The 22,260-nt window shown below is 49.6% G+C and overlaps 1 protein-coding gene and 1 long non-coding RNA gene across 6 annotated transcripts in view; both read left to right on the top strand.

Annotated features, from left to right (window-relative positions):
• The window catches only part of LOC127052774 (zinc finger protein 501-like), a 128,481-nt gene extending 116,027 nt beyond the window's left edge, over window positions 1–12,454 (top strand). The window contains exon 3 of one of the 5 annotated variants that reach the window (XM_050956810.1): window positions 11,862–12,454. In XM_050956810.1, coding sequence (XP_050812767.1) covers window positions 11,862–11,997 — 136 coding nt within the window. In that variant the 3' untranslated portion in view covers window positions 11,998–12,454. Of the gene's footprint in view, window positions 1–11,858 lie in introns of all 5 variants that reach the window. The other 4 variants (XM_050956808.1, XM_050956815.1, XM_050956809.1 and 1 more) reach the window with 4 other exon arrangements.
• A 1,381-nt stretch (window positions 12,455–13,835) lies between these two features.
• LOC127052925 (uncharacterized) lies at window positions 13,836–17,748 on the top strand. Its single transcript, XR_007774895.1, has 4 exons — window positions 13,836–14,471; window positions 14,513–14,553; window positions 14,632–14,654; window positions 17,011–17,748. It is a non-coding gene; the product is annotated as an uncharacterized LOC127052925 (long non-coding RNA).
• Window positions 17,749–22,260: the final 4,512 nt, after the last annotated feature.

Below are 22,260 nucleotides of genomic sequence, written 5' to 3'. Positions count from 1 at the left end.
TAAACCCACACAACAACAACAACAATGCGCTTTCCAGGCTGAGCATTTGTACAGGGATCCCTCCCCTGGAGCTTGTTCAGTCACCTTTGGGGTGGGACCCAGTATTGGGGGAAATCCTCCAAAGCAGGAAATGTGCAGGGAAAACATCTATCTCAGGCACTATTCAAACCCATCTTTTCCTGTGCATGAGCTGTTTACATTGTCTCAGAGCATCTGTCAAAGATACAGTCCAAAACCTGGGTATGTGGTGTCTGAAGAGCAGGACACAGATCCTGCAGGCCTGAATGGGAAAGGGTCACTGTCTTGTGGGTGTTTTGGGGTCCATCCTAGAGCAACTGAGAATTCCCTTCCTGCACCAGAATCCTCTATGGTGTTTCCAGATACCCCTATAAAAATGGCATCACCCCCCTATTGACCTCTGTAGGCTGCATATTTCTGTTGCTTGTGTCTCGATTACATTTGACAGACCAGTGAGCCTACTACAGAGACAGGCTGGGCTTGTGGTTCAGAATTTAAATGGGACTCAGGAACCTCGGTCCTGCTCCTGGCTCTGCTACAGACTCCCTGTATGAGATCACACAAGTTACTGAATCTCTCTGGGGCTTAGTTTTCCCCACTACAGATAATGAGCCTTCCTGTGTCTACGTAGACTGAGTTCTTTAGGGTAATGGTCGTCTCTCACTGTGCATCTGTGCAGCTCCCACACAGGTTGGACCTGGAACTTAACTGGGCTCCATGCAGCACTCCAGCCCCACGGGGGTCCCCGGCTCTCGGCCAGGCTCCATGCAGCACTCCAGCCCCACAGGGGTCCCCGGCTCTCGGCCAGGCTCCATGCAGCACTCCAGCCCCACAGGGGTCCCCGGCTCTCGGCCAGGCTCCATGCAGCACCCCGGCCCAAAGGGGGTCCCTGGCTCTCAGCCGGGCTCCGTGCAGCACCCAGCCCCACGGGGGTCCCCAGCTCTCAGCCGGGCTCCATGCAGCACCTGGCATGACAGGGAGCCACTTTCACCTGGGAGAGAGGCACCAAGTGCTTCCAAGACAGAGCAGGAGACAGCTTGGAGCGGGGTGGGGGAAGATAAATAAGGTTTATAGTGAGGACTCACAGACACCCATTGCTAACTGGGGTATCTCTAGCTTTCCCCATCTCTCTCTCACACACAAGTCATATCCATCCTCAGTCTAATTAAAAACCCAGCTTCCTCATGCCCAGCCTTTGAGTGAGAGGGCTGAGCTGAGAAATTCACACATCAATTTCACATCCTTTTTAGGCTGTAGATTTGCAAGATGTGCAGGACCGACACCTTTCTGAGATCAATTCCCCCCTCCCCTACACCCTGACAGATCTTAAAATCTATATGCATACAGTGCCCCGTTTACACAAAGCAAGTGTTTGGGTGAGACAGCTCTGTAAAGTAGGGGCAGGCTATACAGAGGTTTTTCAGGTTAAGGGATCACAGTGCCATAGAAAGAGGTAGGAACACAGGACTCCCCAGGCTGGAGCACCCTGAGGTCCATTTACCCAGTGCTAGAGTCCTAAAGAAAGAAGTGTTGGAACTCCAGGTGTGGGAGGCCCTGGGAAAGGAGCTAGGGTAATGGGGTTGCTGGGAGGAAAATGTTCCTGGTGGCTCTGGCCCCCGCATTTCTGTGCATGGTCCCAGCTGCAATGGCCTCAGAGGAGACCCTACCCGGCCCAGAGGACACTCTGTAGCCAGAAAGGGAAAGGAGACACCTGGCCTGGGACTGACAGGGGTTCCGGAACAGCTGTAACACAGAGACACCCAGGCACCTATATTACCCCTAGGGTGACCAGATAGCAAGTGTGAAAAATTAGGACACTTTTTTTTTGGGGGGGGAGAAAGGGGGGGTTACAGTTGCATATATAAGACAAAACCCCTGATGTCCCATGTCAGAACATCTCATTGAAAGGGGTCATGGGAGTCTCTGCCGAAAGGTAAGAACTCGCCAATTGTTGTGAGATGTTTGTATAGGAAGGAATTTTAGAGCTGTAGGATAGCTAGGCTATTGTGTCCCCAATCTAAGGGGAGCGAAACCCGCCACCGGAGATGGGTGAGGCTGAAAGCGGACCCAAGCAACATGAGAACAATGGACACCTGTGGCAACAGACAACGTTTGCTATCTGGACTAGATGCAAGCTGGAGATTTCCAAAGACAAACACCCACCCACACCGGGAGAGCACTCAGAAGAGAGCCCCCCCTCCAGCTAAAAGACTGAGACTGTTACTGCATAAAAGGAGACGAAATGGTCCAATATGGAAGAAAGACTCCATCAGTCTCAGGACAGTTGGATCCCAGCTTTTTGAACTGGACAACAGCTGCAAGATCTAAACAGAGGGCAAGAGCTACTTTAATCGGTGGGAAAGTAACTTGTCAATAAGCACAGGCTGTTGTCACCTTCTGGGCTGCAATTCAGACCAGCGAGAAGTTGTGTCATCGCTTGTCCTCTAACCTCGAGAGGCTTAAAATGCTCAACTGCCGTAGCTCCCTGTCTGGATGCTCCCAGCCAGCAACTCTGACTCCAGCCCCCTGCGTGTTACAATACAGCCATACTCTGGTCTCCACCAGCCTGGGTTACTGCTAGCCAAGTGACCCCAACATACTCCCAGTCCCGACTTTCCCCAAAACCTTCTGCTTTTAAATGTCCAGCACTGCCCTGGGACAGTCAGAGGAGTAATACAGACCACAGGTGCCTACGTTCTTCTTCCCAGGTGGGTGACCCACGCCACCCCATTTCTTCCCATCCCCTCCCCAACTATGCCCCACCCTCACTTTGCCCCCTCCCACAGCATCTCCCACCAAACAGCTGATTGGCGGGTGGGTCCTGAGCACCCACTTTTTTTTTTTAAAGCACCCGTGGAGTCGGCACCTATGATACAGGCCCTGGCTCCTTTAAAGAGATGAAAGCGCAGCAGTTTGGTTCTTTAACTGGTGGCTGATTTAGACTAAAAGCAAAACAAGTTTATTTCATCAAAAAGAGCGAAGTTTTAAGCAAGTTCAGGGGTCACGGATAAAGTCAGAAATGGTTACAAGCAAATGAAGTAAAAACCCCTTTCTAGTGACTCAGGTTTAACAAAACTACAGTCTTGGTTCAAAGTAAGATTCTTAACACACATCCTTCCAGCTAGACGGCTGCCCACCCACTAGTCAGGATCTCCCACAAAGTCCAACATGCTCTGCTCCTTTGGCATCTTAGGTGAAAAATCCCTTGGGGGACTTTGACTCTCTCCTTTATAGTCTAGGGCAGTTTTGAGATATATGTTCCTGAGAGACCGATGCCCCAGCTGTGGGGGAAGGTGCCAGGGAGTCTGATGGAGAACTTTCCAGCCTGGTCTCTTCCCTGCGGGTGCTTTCCAGGATTGATCCATTTCCGCAGCCTAAGATATACTCATGAGTGGCCACTTGACTGCGATCGCACTTGGATCTCATGGATATCCTTGACCTAGGCAATGGAGCATCCTGAAGATAAAAACCTGAAGTCTCAAACTTGAGTCTGTTCTCAGGGAAGCCAGTGTAGAGAGCACAGGGGCATTAGATTCAGACGTAGTATCCCATACTGGGGAAGTGATGTTCTGCAGTGTTCTGGACTAGTTGTGTTTTCCTAAACACCTATGGCTTCATGCTCAGGTGACGGTCCATCACATTACTGTAGCGCAGCCAAGAGGTGGCGAATAGGTGTATAACAGAGGACAGGTTTCTGTCCTTCAGGGTGGGACGGAGTGTTCTAGACAACCAGAGATGGTAGAAAAGGTGACCCACAGATGTTGCTATGTGAGAGATCAGCATCAACAGGGAACCCGAGTTCTCCTAGACCATGGACTGAATTGACTGATTGTGAGTGCACTTGTCCAACTGGAGGAGACTGCGCCAGGGCTGTGAACTCTTCAAAGTACTTTCCTTTGCCCACCAGCAACACCCTTTGTCTTGCTTGGGTTCAGCTTCAGCCAGCTGTTCTTAACCATGAGCTGATCTCATCCAAGCATGGGGCATTTTTGATGGTAGTTGTCTGTTGGTATGTGGGCAAGAGTTGTAGAGCTGTATTTCATCTGCATATTGCTTGCACTTGAGTCCATCTGACCAGTTCACATAGCAGTTGCATGTAGATATTGAAAAGGACTAGACGGAATTGATCCTTGTGGGACTCCAATGTCATTCTGCATGTCAAAGTCCCTCAGTCCTCATGGTTTAAACTTCTGAGAGGACTTCCCTTGTCACTTACTGGTTTGGGCAGTGGCTTCCCATTTCTAGCTTTCACTACATAAAGGGACTTTTAATTGCTCCTTCAATTTAGTCTGAAAGAAAGGTGCTTAACACTCCTATCAGCTTTTCCAATAAATCAAAGATCCACTTGATAGCAGCTATTAGCCCTTCCTTGGGGCACGTTTGTAAATAGCGTTGTCTCCTTTGAATTGAGTGGCTAGTCAATATTCAGGGTCTTGTGGTTTTTTTCCATTAGAAGGTAAAATTGATGATGGAGTCAGGTATTCCTTTGATGCAATCTTGTTTGTTTACAAAGAACATATGAAATCCTGTTTCCCTGAACACAGCAAGAACCAAATAGCAGGAGACAGTTTCTTTGCTCCCAACCCCCACCCCAACCAACCCTAACCCCACCCCCTTTCTAGCTAGCACTCTGCCCAAAACCTCTCTCACCTTCTAGTCAGGGTCAGGCTTTCAGTGCTTCTGTGGCTAGTGTTTCCTTGCTGACTTCTGTTTCCTTCTGTTCACACACAGAGCACCCAAAAACTCCTCCCCCGCTCACAGCTCAGTTTCTGGCTGGCCTTTCTTTCATGACCTGCATTTTGAGCAGCAGCTCCTATGGTTTCAGCTAGCCATTTCATAATGGAGCTTGATGGTTCATTTCTTACTTGTATCCTGAAAGAAGGGCAGTTTGAATTAGGGTTTATCCAACCCAGAACAATACCGTCGCCTGTCAGAAAAGCCATAATTTAGCAAATTACCAAGCTACAGTCTTAAGTATTTCTGTATTGACACAGCATCTTTCTGTCAAGATGTTTTTCACACCAACTCAGATTTGATCTTACAAAATATTGTATCGGAGATGGAAGCGTTCCTGCTGTGCGCAGACAGCATCACCTCTCCATACTACAGTAAAAACTATCTTCCACAGTGGCTGTGTTTGCCGAATGATTTTCTAGTCTATGCTGATATCAGGGTCTTCTATTTGGGAATCTTTCTGTTGTTTTGGAGTCCACCCTTGCAACTCCCCATGCACCCCTTCACGGGTCCAACAGATGAGTCAGGAACATTTGCATTTCTGCAAGTTATAGGGAGAGAGAGGAGACAGCCACTTCTTCCTAATGTCACTCATCCTCCCTGAGCACCAATTCCTTGCTCTCTGCGTAGGGCAGTGCTTGCCATTCACATCTCAGCAAGGCCCTCTAAACACACTCCCAGCCCTGTGCGGGATTATGAAATCATAGCTCTGCAGTGCTGCTAATCATGCAGCAAGTTGCCTCTCAGGATTCCTCACTCTAAAAAGCCATTTCAGAGACGCATGGTCTGTCCTGATCGTAAACATTCTCCCATCCAAACCAGGCTGAAAACGTTCTATAGATTTTACCACTGCCAGGAGCTGCCGTGGGCTGGTGCCGTCATTTCTCTCTGGCAGGCTTGGACTTTGGCTGTAATAAGCTCCAGCCCTCCCCGGTGCTGTGTGTCAATGCTGCCCTTGAGCCATCTGAGTCCAATACGAAAGGGGGTTTGAAACCTGGGTCGGCCCAGACAGGAGCAGTCACAGGAGCCTTTTTCCAACTCTGAGAAGGCTACGTCGCATTCTGCTGGCCACTGCAATGCCTCACCCAGCCTACGCAATGGGTTTGCAACAGTGGCACAGCCACAGCCAAATCTTCTGCAGTAGGAGCAGAGCTCTACAATGGGATTTGGGCCATTTAAACACCCCCAACCCGGCCCTTTAGCTCAGAAAGCAGAGAGAGGCTTTATGCTAAAGTTCAGTTCTTGCAGATGACTTACCCCGAAGAAATGCAGAGAGGTGGCATGTAAGGGTGAAGTGCTCCCTGTTCAATACAGGGTCTTAGACAGCACTCATCACGGGCATATCTGAGTGCCTTCCACTCATGCATTCTGCAATGGGGCTGAGAGAGAGGGATGGGACAGATACATAGGGAGCTTGTGGGGTGGGGAATGAACAGATGCAAGGAACCCGTGACATGTGCTGTGAGCTCTGCTTGCAGAGGCAACAAAGGTGTGAGACCCTCTTGTATGTGCACGCGCTCACGCACACACACAGCTGTATGCTTGACAAGGCAAGATCAAAGAAATGCCCCTGATGCTTGGAATGAAGGGTAGAGAGCTTTGGAATGGTCTGTGGTCACTGGGGAGTTTGTTCCAGCCTGGGGCCAGCCCCTGAGAAAGTTCTGTCTCCAGCACAGATGAGCTACCTCTATTGTATTATTATTTATTAGGAGAATGATAGTAGCAATTAGGACAGCCCCAGGTACGGCCCAGACCCCCATTGCACTGGGCACCGTATAGTATTTATTAGATGTATTACGGTAGCATCTAGGAGCCCCAGTTGTTGACCAGGATTCAATTGTGCTAAGCACTGAACATTATTTACTAGGTGTATTGCGGTAGCATATAGACTACCTGCCCATGGACCAGGACCCTACTGTGTTAGGTACTGTACATCTGTTAGGTGTGTTACGGTAGCACCTAGCAACCACATCCCCATGGTTTCAGGCACTGCGCAGAAACAGAACAACAAGACCCAGAGGAGCAAACTTGCCAACCCTGATCCTTATCCTGAAGCTTGAGATGTTTCTCAGTTCCCTGGGACCAGGCCTTGGAGCTAAGGACCAAGCCTTTGAACCAGATTCAATATTCTCAGGGTATGGAAACTAAGCTGGATTTAGGTGGGCATGAGTTTAAGGCGCAGTGCTCCACTTTCAGCGTGGGTGAAACCCAACAGGAACAAGACCCTCCTTTTCTGGAATCGGAGCGTCCGCACATGGCGTCGTTCAGGAGTTCCTCCATCGGCTTCCCTTCAGGAGCGAGTGGACAGGTCTGATGCACACCCAATATCCTGCACTGCAACGTTCTGTACCAGCTGTTCCTAAGCACCAGAGCTTTGGGCAGTAAAGCCAACAGGGACTGTCCCTCATGGGCTTCCTTGTGCTGACTGCAGCAACTTCCTCAGTCAGGGCACTCGCTGCCCTAGATTCGGTCCTTGCAACCAGGACCGAGCTCTGATTGCAATGCGATCACTGCTAAGATTTCTCCTCGTTGTGGCTTCCCTGATGCTCCATAAGGCTGGAGCTAGGAGATCTCCCCAGCCTGGAGCTGCCCCCTTAGGTTGATCCTCTGCAGCTTGAGGTCTTCAAACCAATTTTGAGGATTTCAATAACTCGGTCCTGGGTTAGGGGTTGTTATAAAAGTGGATGGGTGGGGTTCTGTGGCCTGCCTTGTGCAGGAGGTCAGACTAGATGATCATATTGGTCCCTTCTGACCTATGAGTCTATGAGTTAATAAGCTCTCCATTTGAGCTGGCTTCAGGCCTACCATCCCCTGGTTGGGGCACTGATAATGGCCCTAAGCAGTAGCACCAAGGGTCTGCCGTCCTTCCCAGGCCACCATTCCAGCCCCAGTCTCTCACACAGAGCGCTGACCCTCCAGACTGTCTCCCTGGATCCCTAGCTCCTACCAAACTTGGAGTCTGTCCCCCAGGTTAGAGCCTTATTCTCAGTCTGCCTCCAGGCTATCTGCCCCTCCAGGGCCTGCCCCTGGAGTCTCCTTCTCTCATGCCACCCGCTTCCTAACTCAGCTCCCCCAGGGCTGGGTGTGTAGGAGACATAGGAGTGAGTGACCAGGACTGAGCCTAACTCCCCTTAAAGGACCGGCCTTTAAGCCCGTGACACCATTCTGAGCACACTGGTGGGTTTTCCGCTATCTGTTCAGGATAGCAGGTTGGGTGAACCCTCTCTCATACTGGAGGCATATATAGGATCTCCCCACCTGGATCCCAACAAGAGCAGTCAGGGACAGGGTTCAGAGCAGGGGCAAACCTGTGTTACCAGATTTGCCCATTACTTTGGGGTACGCTAATTTATTAGGGTTACTCTTCTGGGAGAGGGGGGGTTCTGTAATTCTATCGATGTTCTGCTTGTATCACGTGTGTTCTCATACGGAGCTCTACTTCTCCCTTCTGCAAGTCCCCTCCTGATGGAGCTATTCTGCAGGACCTAGGCTCCCCAGGGCTGGGTTCCTCCAGCCCCAGAAATGGATGAAAAAGCGCACACACGCGTGCGCACACACACTCTAACAGAGCAAGTCTCAGTGGACTGGGTCAAGCAGCATTTTCAAGCTGCCACCCTTATATGCCAAAGGTACTGCACAGGAATAGAGTAAGCCTGAGCAGGCTGAGTCAAACAGCACCTCCAGGCTGCTACACTTATATGCCCCTGTACTCAGCAGACTAGGTCAAGCTGCCACCCTCGTATGTCACAGGTTCAGCATGTCTCTATCCCCACTTTCACTTCACAATTGTTCTGGTAGTAACCCACTTGATGAGCAAACCCCACAGGATTTTTGGGCGCTACAGGGATCTTTAGCTTAGGTAAGAGAAGCATTGCTGCAGAGTAAATGGGGAAGCCAAAACCACAAAAGAGTGAAATTCGGGGTGTGGGGGGGGAAGCGATCAGCTTAACCATAAATGTTATTTATTGGATAGTAGTGATAACTACACCAGGAGAGCCTAAACCAACACAACAGTTACATTATCAAAGGTTAATACCTGAGGTAGAAAGGAAAACAGAGAGAGAGAGAGCTGGGATCTCACCCACTCCATGAGGCTTGAACTGGTCAGGGTTCCCAAGTGATGGTGGTAGCTCAGGCCCCTGAGTGCTGGAGACAGGCAGAGCCCCCAGCACGATCAGTCAGGAGAAGATGGAGTCCCAGTGGAACTGATGAATAGTTTGGGTCCAAGCATCAGAGCACTGACTTAAGCATGGGTAGGGGGTTTTGTAGAGAAAATACAGCGATTCAAGGGAAAACACTAGATTTGGTTTTGGGTAGACTGATGACTCAGGGTTTTTCTTTAGGCTAGACAATAGGAGCTGATCACTCTTGGCTAGGGGTGGTGTTTTCTTCCAGGGAGCTCACAATGCAATTAGGCTGCTTCTGTATTTTGGATACCAATCAAGGATTCATTACTAGAATTGGTCTGATAACTGCGGAGCTGGGTGTGGGCAGGCCTAGGTTCATTAACATCTGGAGCAGAGATCCTCCATGATGCAGTGCTTCCTGCTTTTCAGGTCCCAGAGTTCAGTGTGGTTCTCTGCTCTCCATTCTGTATACTAATGGAGATGCCTTAACCTTGTCACCCTTGTCAGGAGTGGTCTAGGTGTGTCTCCCAATGCCCTTTACTGCTCTCTGCAAGTCTTTTCTCTGATCAGTCCCTGTTCAAGCAGAGACTGGTGGTGGAGGTTGGGGGGGTGCCTTTCATGAGTCAGACAGGCTGAATACTGTGCCCTGGTTCCCCAAGAATACAGAGCTGACCGGTGTCACCTGAAGCTAGGAGTAGCCAAGGAGTCCATAGTCAGGTCCAGACCATGGCCAATATGGAGGGTCAGGTTTCAGGATCTGAGTCAGGAGGCAAAGTCCAAATCAAGCCAGGGCCAGTCATGGCAGCTACAGAAGACCCACTCTGTTGCTTGGACAGATCCTGAAGTGCCCCTTGGGTTTATATAGAGCAGGGAGCCAATCAGAAGCCTTGGTGCTGCCTGTCAAACCCTTGAGGCAGACTAGCTCATTGTCTGTGTCCACAGCAGGTCATGGGAGGTGGAGCAGAGGCTAGTGTTAATTGCTGCTGGGCAGCAGTCTGAAGCTGTTAGCTGGATGCTAATGTTAGGACCCTGAGTTCTAGCCCCCACAGCCTTACATTTTACTGCCCCCCGCAACTAGGGTGCCTCCTTCTGGCCTCAGTTTGGCAGTTTTGTAAGATTTTGTGCCAAAACCACAACACAAACTGTGGACCCCAAGCATGGAAGGCTGCAACGAAGTTGGGCGCATGGTCTTGGGATGCAGGCCCCCAGGATTGCTCTTCCGGAGCCATGTCTGATTTTTGAGTCTAGTATCTCATGCACCTAGTACTCATTATGTTCTCGGACCCATACTGGAGGGGGCGGTGGTTGAGCCTGGTGCCCCGCCTTGAACTTTTAGGGAGCTTCCATGGACCCTGACAAAGCCTGCTGTTCCTATAGCAACAGTACATCCCAGTGCACCGGTTACACCTGTGCACAGCTCTGCACAACACACAGCACCTACAGTCGTTTCTAGAGAAAGTTGCTCTAAGCGTAATGAAGGGCAGAGCCACAGGCAGCAAACAGGACTACAGGACACAATGGGTGACAGGTGCTCTAAAATCCTAACCCAGTCCAGAGTTCAGCATACTAACAAGATCCTCCCTTGGCTAACAAGGTAGTGCTGCCCCCAAAGCCCTCCTCCAGCATGGCTGAGACCCTCCTTCCATGAGCTCTCCCCCGTACTTCTGCTAGTGCCCCAGCCAGGAGCGCTGAGCCAGGAGTCCCCGCTGGGCTGGGAAGGGACAGGACTTCCTCTTCACCTGCACGGCTGCTTGGGGCAGGGAAGGAGATCACACCCATCTATGGGTACCTTCTGGGTTGGGATTGCCATGGCTGCAACACTGAAATTTCAGATGTAAACATCTGAAAACCTGAAACCGACCAATTAAAAAACCCTCTGGCCACAAAATTGATGAAAATGGACCATGAATTCGGTAGGGCCTACCAATAAGTGTCTCCCACTCCCGGCTGGAGAAGTGTCTCGAGGGACGCTGCTTCTGAGAGACCTGCCTTTAAATGACAAGGCCGAGAGAACATAATACCATGTCCCCAGGGAGGGGCTATATTCCACCACCCCATCCCGGCCCACATCCCACTGGTGGGGGAGCCTATATTGGATACATCTGATCTGATCTCTCCTAACTCTAATGCACTGCGGGGCGAAGGACAGGGTCTGTGCAACTGAACCCAGCACGGTTCTTCCCTCAGCCCCCAACCCAGACAGCTCCAAGGCAGCACAGGAAACTCCCTGCAGTTGATTTTCCCTGGTGGGTGCAGAATGACAAGTGGGCCTTTATTGTTCCAATCTTGGGGCAGGGCGCCCTCTGCTGGGAGATTAGAGGAATGTAATTTATCAGGGAGATAGTCGGCTTCTGTTTCTGCCAATTCCCATTTTGCAGGCAATACTGGGACAGTATTTCAGAAGAGAAGGCTTATGGAGGACCCACAGCAGCCATCCTGGCCAGATGCAGCTCTCCAGATGCAAGACGAGGTGGAGGGTTGAGCTAGACAGTTCCAGTACTTGTCCCCTTTTGCAGGGTTAAAAATAGACAAGTGGCTGCATATTGTGCTTGTGAGCCATCCAGGCCTCCTGTGTGTTGGCATCTCTGACCCCCTCCCCTTGCAGGGTCTGCAGCCCATATCCCCCCAAAAGGTCCCCAGGAACATTTCCCATGTTGCCCCAGCAGAGAACAGGGCCAGGGGCTAAAATCAGGGAGTGTTCTCTGTACAGAGCCCTCCCCAAATCATTCAGCGTCAGGCTTTTGTTAAAAGCAAAGGAAAAGATTCCCCAAAATGGCCAGAGAAGGAGGAAGAGGGGGTGGCTCAGGAGTAATGCCATGTATCCTGAACATCTGAAGGGACTGGGGGAGGGGAAGAGATATTATTACTGTTGTAGGAGCAACAGTGACCGGTATTCTCTGTATAACATGTATGTTCAAATGGTCTCTTACACTCCCCCTGCCCCTTTTGTCTCCTCTCTCTCTTTGAATACCTGTGAAGTAGTTTCCCGCTCCCGCTTACTCCTGGAATGCATGGGCTACTTGAACAGCTGGAAGATCAGAAGAACTCCCAGGTAAACAAAGTGTCTGTGACTCTAATTAGGCAGCACTCACACACGCAGTGCACGGGCACTGTCTGAGGTGAAGTGTGACCAACCAGATGTGGCGAAGTCATCTCTAGTTGCAGGCCATGAGGAGCAGGTCCTTAAAAGGGGAAGGGACCATTTGTTCAGGAGTGTACTCACAAGCTTCTACCTCCAATGAAGACCCTTCTTTCTCCTGGACTGCCTCGCCAGTGGTTTGCCATGTTGCATTCCAACATGTCTTGAGAAGACTCACCTTCATTGCACATCCATTGCTGCACTGTGGGACACTTACCTTGAAGGATCCTGACATCTCCAGTGCCGTGCCTGTCCTGGGACGTGAGTATGCAAGTGTGAGTGTGACCCCCTCACCTTCTTTTGAGCTTAGCTATCAGTACAATAAACGTGCTGCTTTCTGCCAAACTCTGGTGGGTCATTAGTCCTCCCTAAGCTTACTAGCTGGCCCAATTTCGGGTAACAATTACAATTAGATGTTCTGAACATCTGGAGAGGGCTGAGGAATGATGTCACCTTCAGAACATCTGGAGAGGGCTGAGGAATGATGTCACCTGCATAACTTCTGGAGCAGCTGGGGAGTGTTGCATGGGCTGAACGTCTGGAACTGCTTAATGAATGATCCGATGAGCCCCATAGAGTCACTCTGGGCTGTGGCAAGCTGAGGGTTCCTGTTCATCACACATGTCATCTAGACTCTTATCAGACCATGTGGGATGACTGTGGAGTGGAACCTATGCCAAATTTATCACTGTATAAACAGGAAAACCTCAAGGAGGAGTAAAGAGGTTATTTTGCCCCTATATTTGAGCACTGCTGTGGCCTCTGCTGGAATCCTGTGTCTTGTTCTGGTGCCCAAAATTCAAGAAGGATATTGATCAATTGCAGAGCAGACAGAAAAAAGCCAAAAGAATTTTGAAATGATACTCAAGAAGATCAATCTATTCAGTTTAACAAAGCGAAGGTTCAGGGGTGAATTGATCCCAGTCTATAAGTATCCAAATGGGGAAGAAATATTTAATAATGGGCTCCTCAATCTAGCAGACAAAGGTATAACGTGATCCAACGGCTGGAAGTTGAATCTAGAAAAATTCAGACTGGAAATAAAACACACGTTTTTAACATGGAGAGAAGAGGAATTACCCAGTAGACCAACTTAACAAGGGTCATACTGGATTCTTTATCACTGACCATTTTAAAGTCAGAATTGGACACTTTTCTAAACACTCTGTGCTAGTAATTATTTCAAGGAAGTTCTATGGCCTGTGTTACACACGAGGTCAGACTGGATGATCACAATGATCTCTTCTGGCCTTGGAATCTACGGATCTATGAACAAAACCACGTCTCTGCAGAATGGCTCCAGCATCTATCACCACCATTCCCCAGCAGGGCTCTGCTGTCTCTCACCATGCCCTGGCTCTCCTGCACAGCTCCAGCATCTCTTGCCATGCCCTGGCTCTTCAGTACAGCTCCAGCATCTCTCGCCATGCCCTGGCTCTTCAGTACAGCTCCAGCACCCTCCTAGCTGGGGTCCTTCTCCACCTTGTTTCATTCCCAGGTATGTTTCCATCTGGAGACATCAGCAAGTTCAACCCTCCATCCTTCCCCAGAGCCCTCTGAGTTCACCTGTCCTGAGCCTCCTGCTGCTGCTCTCAGCCTTCATCCCTCTCTGGCCATGGATGTCCGGCATAGAATCATAGACTATTAGGGTTGGAAGGGACCTCAGGAGGTCATCTAGTCTAACCCCCTGCTCCAAGCAGGACCAATCCCCAGATTTTTACCCCAGTTCCCTTAATGGCCCCCTCAGGGATTGAACTCACAACCCTGGGTTTAGTAGGCCAATGCTCAAACCCCTGAGCTATCCCTCCCCCCATAGGGGAGTTTGGAGGTGACTCCCCTGAAGGTCCTCTGCTTTCTCCAGCCTGATTTGGCTCCACTGCTCACCAGGGAACTCTCACCTCTCCCTCCTTCCAGACATCCCCTCGCTGAGGCTCCCAGCCCAGCCATGCTCTGCTCCGCTCCTGACCTCTGCATTCATGACTCTACCTTCCTCTCTGGATTGTCGCTTGCTTTTGGGCTCTCAGTTATAGCTCCCAGGCCAGCCCCACGCTTCTCATTACACCAAAGGAGGTGCACCTGGACTGAAACAGGATTTAAAGGTCCAGCTATTTTGCTACACAGCCCATTTAAAATGGACTATTGGGGACTGAAGGTTCCATGGCAATTGACTGGAATGTTGGGATCTGAAGATTCCATGTCAGTTGGGATCTGGAGGTACCATGACAATTGGGAAGAATGTTGGGGTCTGTGGATTCTGTGTCAGTTGGGTTGAATGTTGGGGCCTGGAGGTTCTGTGGCAGTCATGGGAGGGGGGATATTGGGATCTGGAGGTTCTGTGGCAGTTGTGGGAGGGGGATATTGGGATCTGGAGGTTCTGTGGCAGTTGTGGGAGGGGGATATTGGGATCTGGAGGTTCTGTGGCAGTTGTGGGAGGGGGATATTGGGATCTGGAGGTTCTGTGGCAGTTGTGGGAGGGGAATATTGGGATCTGGAGGTTCTGTGGCAGTCATGGGAGGGGGATATTGGGATCTGGAGGTTCTGTGGCAGTTGTGGGAGGGGGATATTGGGATGTGGAGGTTCTGTGGCAGGTGAGTGGAATGTTGGGCTCTGGAGGTTCCATGGCAGTTGCGCATGTTGTGGTTTGGCAGCTCTGTGGCAGTTGGGTGGGAGGCTGGGGCCTGAGGTTGACAGGGGGTCACAGGCATGGGGTAAATACCTCAGTCACTAACCCTGGAGGGAGCTGACAAGGCAGAAATGTCTCAAGGATTCATGGCCCCTGCTGTCACTGAGCTCACAATTTTGTGGAGACTGTGGTCAAGCACATACCTTGGGCTGAGACCCAACTCATTTCACACTAGGCCTAATGAACACAGCAAATGAGATTCACACACTAAGGTCTTGGCCTGTATACCATTCCCCACCCCCCGAGCCACCCACTCCTCTACCCTGAGGCTGCTCAGCATCCGTAGAGGGGAAAGGCTGCACGTCCCATTCCCAGGCCTGAGAACAGAGGGGATAGTTCCTGTCCATATAAAACCAAGGAGGCTCCTTTTGGCTTATCTCTGGGTCCCTCAATCCTGGAGAGATACAGACAGATGTAGGGAGCCTAGGGCAGAGCAACAGACATGATCAGAGGCTGCAGGGACCACTTTACAAGGGGAGAATAAAGGAGCCAGTTCGGCAGGGGCTGAGTGGGGGATCTGCAAAAGGGGGTGGTGCTGGGATTCAAAGGTTTGAATCTTTGAATCAAAGGTCTGGGGGCCTTTGCCTCTCTTGCTTCAAGAACAAAGGAAATGCCCAGTTGCCTGGTGTAGTGGGGTAAACCCCTGCTCCAGCCCTGAAGGGGTTGGAAAAGCCCTGCCGAGGGCTGGAGCTGGGCAAGGTAAAACCCTGGCTGATTGGGGGAAGTGGCTGCAGCTGGGGCCATGCCCTAAACTGAGCAACAGGGCCTTATAAGAAGGCCAGGGAAGCCAGAGGGAGCAGGCTATCTCTGATTGTAGAGAGAGACAGGCCTGGCTGCTGGGGACCTCACCCGGGGGACCTAGAGTGAGGCAGGGCTGGGGAAAGGCCTTAGGAGCTGGGAAGCCCTAGGCTAGCAACTCCCCAGGCTGCAGGGCCTAGTTCTAGGTCCACCTAGGCACTAGGCTTGCAGAGGGGCAGCTGGAGGGTGGGTAAATGCAGCTAGTCTAAACCCTTTGTTACCTGTGATGAGTGGCTGATAGATTGTAGTCTGCCCCAGGGCTCGGGGGCTAAACAGAGACTGGCAGTAGCCACAACTGAGGTGACGTGGGGACAATGGGTTGAGGATTCCCCAGGAAGGGGAGACCCAGTAGGACTGTGGCGTACTGCAGGTGGCCGCACCCCAGTTAAAGGGGCACTGGGGTCCAGGGAGGGACTCAGGGGCCAGAGGACAGGCGGATCACCAGCCTGCAGAGGGTGCTCCTGGGTTGAAGAGCTAATTCCTGAGGACGACCAGCCGGTGGTGCCGCAGGGGTGAGTGTGCGCCATGCTACACCTAGTCATGAAGTTTCACGACACTGGATCATAACTAGATTTCTCTCCTTAAATCTGTGATCCCTGGTTCTCTATTGCCTATCTGTAAAATGACACTGTGATGTTCCCCTGCTGTTATCTAGACCAATAATCTGCTAGGTCACTCCAATCCTTGACTCTGGGAGCCAGCCTTACGCTGCTCTGCTCTGAGAACCCCAACTCCTGGGCTGTCCGCTCACAGCCTCTGGCATGTAAGCTGCTTGGATTGTGCAACCGAACAACACAAGCCAGTATCTCTGGTCCCAGACACAACCCTAGGAGCCTCTGTCTTGCAGTGTCCAGTTATGCCGGCTGGACGCCGCAAGCCTATATGAGTTTGTCAATTTAACAAAGAAATTGGTATGTACCGGGCTTGTTATCCCAAGGGCGTCTCTAACACATTTCAATTCAAATGCACTGCTTCAGGTAGAATAAACAAACAGATTTATTAACTATAAAGATAGATTTTAAGTGATTATAAGTCAAAGCATAATAAGTCGGATTTGATGGAGTGAAATAAAAGCAAAACGCATTCTAAGCTCATCTTTACACTTTCAGTGCCCTTACAAACTTAGATGCTTCTCACCACAGGCTGGCTGATTGCCCTTCAGCCAGGCTCTCCCTTTTGATCAGCACTCCAATCGCTTGGTGGTGATGTCTGTAGATGGAGGAGGAAAAACATATGAAATGTCTCTCCCTTTTATCATGTTCTTTCTTCCCTCTTGGTTTTGCCCCGCCCCCCTTCAGAGTCAGGTAAGCATTACATCATCGCAATCCCAAACTGACCGAAGGAAGGGGGGTGACTCACTCGAGACTCCAACGGATCCTTTGTTCTTGCCTAGGCCAGTGTCCTTTGTTCCTGTGAGGCTGGGCTGGGTTTGTCCCATACATACCCTGATGAAGTGTGAACTGCCTCTCTGCTCTTGGGGAGTTCTTGCCTGGGCTTGCTTTAAGCATGAGGACACATTTTCAACCTCATAACTATATACATGAAATTACAACCTATAACATTACTATAACAACGATTATTATAACATTACCATAGCAACAATGCTCATTACATCACGAGCCTTCCGAAGACACCTGACATGATAAACTTTGCATCGGATACCAGACGGTCATTTTATAAAGATGAACATGGGGGTGTAGGGTGTTCCCACGAGGTACAGAACGTCACGGACACTACATCAGAACAATTCCTCGAAAGGATGGGGTGGACTCTCCAATCAAGTTTGGACTGGCTTCTCTCAAAGATACAGTGGTCAAGATTTTCAAAAGGGATTAATGATTTGGGAGGGAAATGAAGGCACTAATAAAACCTCATCTGGAATATTGTGTCCAATTCTGGTCACATGGTCCAGGAAGATTAATTCAAACTGGGACAGGTGTAGAGAAGGCAGTTATGATTATCAGAGGTGTAGTAGGAAGAGAGCCTGAGATATAAGCCCTTGAATTAGAGCTGCATCCATTGTCATGGGCATACATGTCTTAGTATCCTCGTATAGTCTGCCAGGTGCTATTACCATGCTTTGTCAACAATAAACCTGGTCTTTATACCTTAACGGATCTTGTGGTCATTGTGCGGTTCACTCAAGGCCTGATGTGTTGGCTGTCTGCACAGAGCTGGGGCAGCACACAGGGAGAACACATACACACAGCTAACAACAAGAGGAATGGAGAACCTAGTTTATGAAAGGAGAAGGAAAGAGCTTTTCAGAATTTGTTTTGGTTTTTTAAAATAATTTTGATGGATAATATCAATGTTTATTTTCAAGTAGGACTGTCAATTAAATTGCAGTTAACTCATATGATTACCTCAAAATATTAATCATGATTAAAAAAATTAATCGTGATTAATCACAGTTTTAATTGCACTGTTAAACAATAGAATACCAATTGAAATTTATTAAATATTTTGGATGTTTTTCTACATGTTCAAATATATTGATTTCAATTACATCACAGAATACAAAGTGTACACTGCTCACTTTATATTATTTATTACAAATATTTGCACTGTAAAATGATAAACAAACGAAATAGTATTTTTCAATTCACCTCATACATGTACTGTAGTACAATCTCTTTCTCGTGAGAGCTTACACGAGGTATTCTAGTTCACTCATCTTATTATTTAGACTTCTAGCATTTGTGTACAAGCACTTTAAAAACTTGTCACTGTTTCTTTGTCTGACCTTTTCTGATGTGTCAGATTCTTTTTTATGTGAATGTTTCTCGTCTGATCTGGCCTATACTTTATCCTCTTCCATCCTCTGCTCCTGACTATAACCTAGAGAATCTCTATCAATAGACTCTCCTCTCAGAGAAGTCTCGGTCCGATCTACAGTGCAAATAAGGGGTGGTCACATAAACACCACCCTATACCGGAAACCTACTGACTGCTATACTTACTTGTTTCCAGCTTTCATACAGACCACATCACACGATTCATTGTCTACAGCTAAGCTCTAAGATACAATCACATTTGCTCTAATCCCTCAGTCAGAGACAAACACCTACAGGAACTCTATCAAGCATTCTTAAAACTACAATATCCACCTGGTGAAGTGAAGAAACAGATTGATAGAGGCAGAAGGGTACCCAGAAGTTACCTACTACAGGACAGACCCAACAAAGAAAGTAATAGAATACCACTAGCTGTCACCTACAGCCCCCAACTAAAATCTCTCCAGCGCGTCATCAAGGATCTATAACCTATCCTGAAGGATGATCCCTCACTCTCACAGACCTTGGGAGACAGGCCAGTCCTTGCTTACAGACAGCCCCCTAACCTGAAGCAAATACTCACCAGCAACTACACACCACACAACAAAAACATTAACCCAGTAACCAATCCCTGCAACAAACCCCGTTGCCAACTCTGTCTGCATATTTATTCAAGGGACACCATCATAGGACCTAACTACATCAGCCACACCATCAGGAGCTCATTCACCTGCACATCTACCAATGTGATATACGCCATCATGTGCCAGCAATCTTCCTCTGCCATGTACATTGGCCAAACCGGACAGTCTCTATGCAAAAAAATAAATGGACACAAATCAGACATCAAGAATTCCAACATTCAGAAACCAGTAGAACACTTCAGTCTCCCCGGACACTCAATAACTTAAAAGTGGCAATTCTTCAACAAAAATACTTCAAAAATAGTTAATCACTAGAGGTATCTCGATGGTTCTCCAGGCGCCTGTGGATCACCATGGGCATTTCACAAGCATTAATACAGGCTGGTCTGGAAAGGCACATGACACACACATCTTTCAGAACACCTACCTGTTCAGGAAGCTGCAAGCAAGGACTTTCTTCCAGGACTGGAAGATCACTGTAGGGGAAGTCAAAATGTCCATTGTGATCCTGGGAGACCCTGCCTACCCCTTAATGCCGTGGCTCATGAAGCCATACACGGGGCAACTTGACAGCAGGAAGGAGTGGTTCAACAACAGGCTGAGCAAGTGCTGAATGACTGGTGAGTGTGCATTTGGCCATTTAAAAGTCCACTGGCGATGCCTGTATGGGAAGCTGGACATGGCCGACGACAATATTCCTGTGCTTATAGCCACGTGCTGCACGCTCCAGAATATTTGTGAAGGGAAGGGTAAAAGCTTCACTCAGGGCTGGGAGCACAGGTTCACCACATGGAGGCTGAGTTTGAACAGCCGGAGACTAGGGAAATTAGAGGGGCACAGCACGGGGCCATATCAGGGATGCCTTGAGGCAGCAATTGAAAGCTGAAAGCCACTAATATTTGTTGCTATGCTCGGGATTGCAGTGTTTGTAATGCCAGGTGGTGATTGGTGCACATGATGCAAGAAGGGACCTTAACGTAACTATATGTTGCTTTGCAGTGCTCTTTTTGCTTTCAGTTAATTGTTTGAAAGCAATCTTTATTCTAACACTACTTTTTTATTGAAAGACAACAACCAGAGGAGTGAGTCAAATGAAAAAATTCATCAGCAGGGAGGAGAATGGGGGAATGGAAGGTCTCAAGAGGAGGAGGGGTCCTGAGATGGCTATAGATTTGCGTATGTCCAGGAATCATACCCAACCCTCTCCTTTGGAGTACGATGCAGCGGGTGCTTTACTTAAGCAGGGTCAAACTGCAGCGGGATGGGTGTTGAGTGCAGTGGGTATCGGGAGTCCACACTGCTGGACTGCAAGGAGGGAGGAGTGGAATGCTGCGGGTAGACAGTGGAGCCAGGAAGTTGATAAGAGTGTGTTGGCAGTGTAGGGGAGGCACACGGGAAAGAGTTTTGTGACAGAGGCTACAGAGGAGGGTGGGCATGGAGCTGCTCAGTTTGAAGAGCTCGTATTGCCTGGAGCATGTCCGCTTGGCCCTCCATAACTGTTAAAAGCCGCTGCGTGGTTTCTTTCCAGTGTGCCTCATTCTCCTTTCGTTCCCTCTTCTCGGTGTCCCACCACTCCTTCAGTTCCTTTTTCTCAGTGGCAGAGTGCATCATAACCTCACACATAAAGTCCTCCTTAGTCCTTCTTGGACACGTTCTAATTCTTCACAATCGTTCTGCCACCAGTAAGGGAGGCTGGCCTCCCGAGGTCATCTCTGTGAAGTTTAAATGCAAAATTTTACAGAAGCAGTGTCGTTTTCAACACAGACAACACTGTTTCAGTGCTTTAAAACACAGCCAGTACTCTCACACCTGACACTAACTGCCTGACCCCAGGCAAACACACATAAACCACAAGACCCCCAAAGTGGTGAGTAGCTGCAGGGGCAGGGTAGATCACTCTTCCTGGACCCTGCTGTACACTGTCCACGTGGCTCGTGGGCACTTGGGGAGAGCCAGCACTGTAGGGGGGCCTGATAATCATTCCTGTCCCCACACTTTCCAGAGGAGGTGATCATTTTGGAAGATATCTTGCTGCTGAGGGTGAGCAGGGAATCACGGGAGGGTCTTCTCCAAGCCTGTGGCTTCAGCCCTGGCCCCTATGCGGCTCGCCTGTGTGCAGCTATGGTCCCTCCACCCTGGACGGCACAGTGGCGCCGGAAAGTTACCGTTAATGGAGCAAGAAACAAAGTAGGTCTGCCGAGAAACCTGTGGCAGCAGATTGCCCAGTATCTCCATGAGAGTTTTCTGGAGATCTCTGAGGGAGATTCACTCACACGAAGTGAGGGAGTGTATCAACAACCTGTTCTGCTGCTCAAACGAGGCATGAAGTGGGAGACAAACCTGCTTTCTGCAACCCTTCTGCCCCAACAAGTCACTTTAGAAATTCTCAAAATCAGATCCACTTATCAGGGGCCTCCTCTCCTGTTTGCACTTCACCAATGTTCACTTGCTGTGTCTGGCTAGGCTCCTGCAGGGTAGAAAAGAGCTCCTGACTGCATGCATCTCCGACCTCCGAGTCATCCTCTGCCTCTGGTTCCACCTCCCCCTCTTCATCCAAGATTGCCTCCTCCTGGCTCAGTCCACTCTCTACTGGCAATGAAGCCAACGAAGTATCCAAAGGGGACTTTGCAGTGGAGGTGGGGTCACCACCGAGTATTGCTTCCAGCAATTTGTAGAACCGGCAGCTCGTTGGCGCAGCACCGGAGTGGCAGTTTGCCTCCCGCGCCTTGTGGTAGGCGTTCCGCAGCTCCTTCACTTTGACCCTGAACTGCAATGTGTCCTGGTCATGGCCTTTTTCTATCATGCATCTAGAAATCTGTCCATAGGTATCATAATTCCGACGGCTGGAGCACAGCTATGACTGCACTGCCTCCTCTCCCCAAATACCGATGAGGTCCAGCAGCTTGGCATTGCTCCAAACAGGGCATCGCCTGGTGCATGGAGCAGGCACAGCCACCTGGAAAGGTGAGCTGAGACCACTGCATGCATCACCGAGCAAACAGGAAGGGAACTTTCAAATTTGCAAAGGAATGTACGGGGTGGGGCTGACGGTTGGTCACCTGCAGGCAGGGCAGTAGAGTTCAAACCAGTGGCCAGAGAGGTGAGAACAGACATTGTGGGACACCTCCCGGAGGCCAATCGCAGTGCTGTAATCACCATGGTGTCTACACTGGCACTGCAGCGCTGTAGCCCCAGAGCAGAAAACACTACTCCTCTCATCGAGGTGATTTTTTTAGAGCGCCGCATCTGCACAGTTTCTGCACACTAAGTGGTTTGGCGGTGTGTACACCTTGGGAGTTACAGCGCTCAAAACTGCTTTACTGCACACAAACTTGACAGT

This window comes from Gopherus flavomarginatus, chromosome 5 (genome assembly GCF_025201925.1).
Source record: "Gopherus flavomarginatus isolate rGopFla2 chromosome 5, rGopFla2.mat.asm, whole genome shotgun sequence".
NCBI lineage: Eukaryota > Metazoa > Chordata > Testudines > Testudinidae > Gopherus > Gopherus flavomarginatus.
The sequence above is the reverse complement of the archived record's forward strand: the minus strand, read 5'-3'. Positions and strand labels throughout refer to the sequence as shown.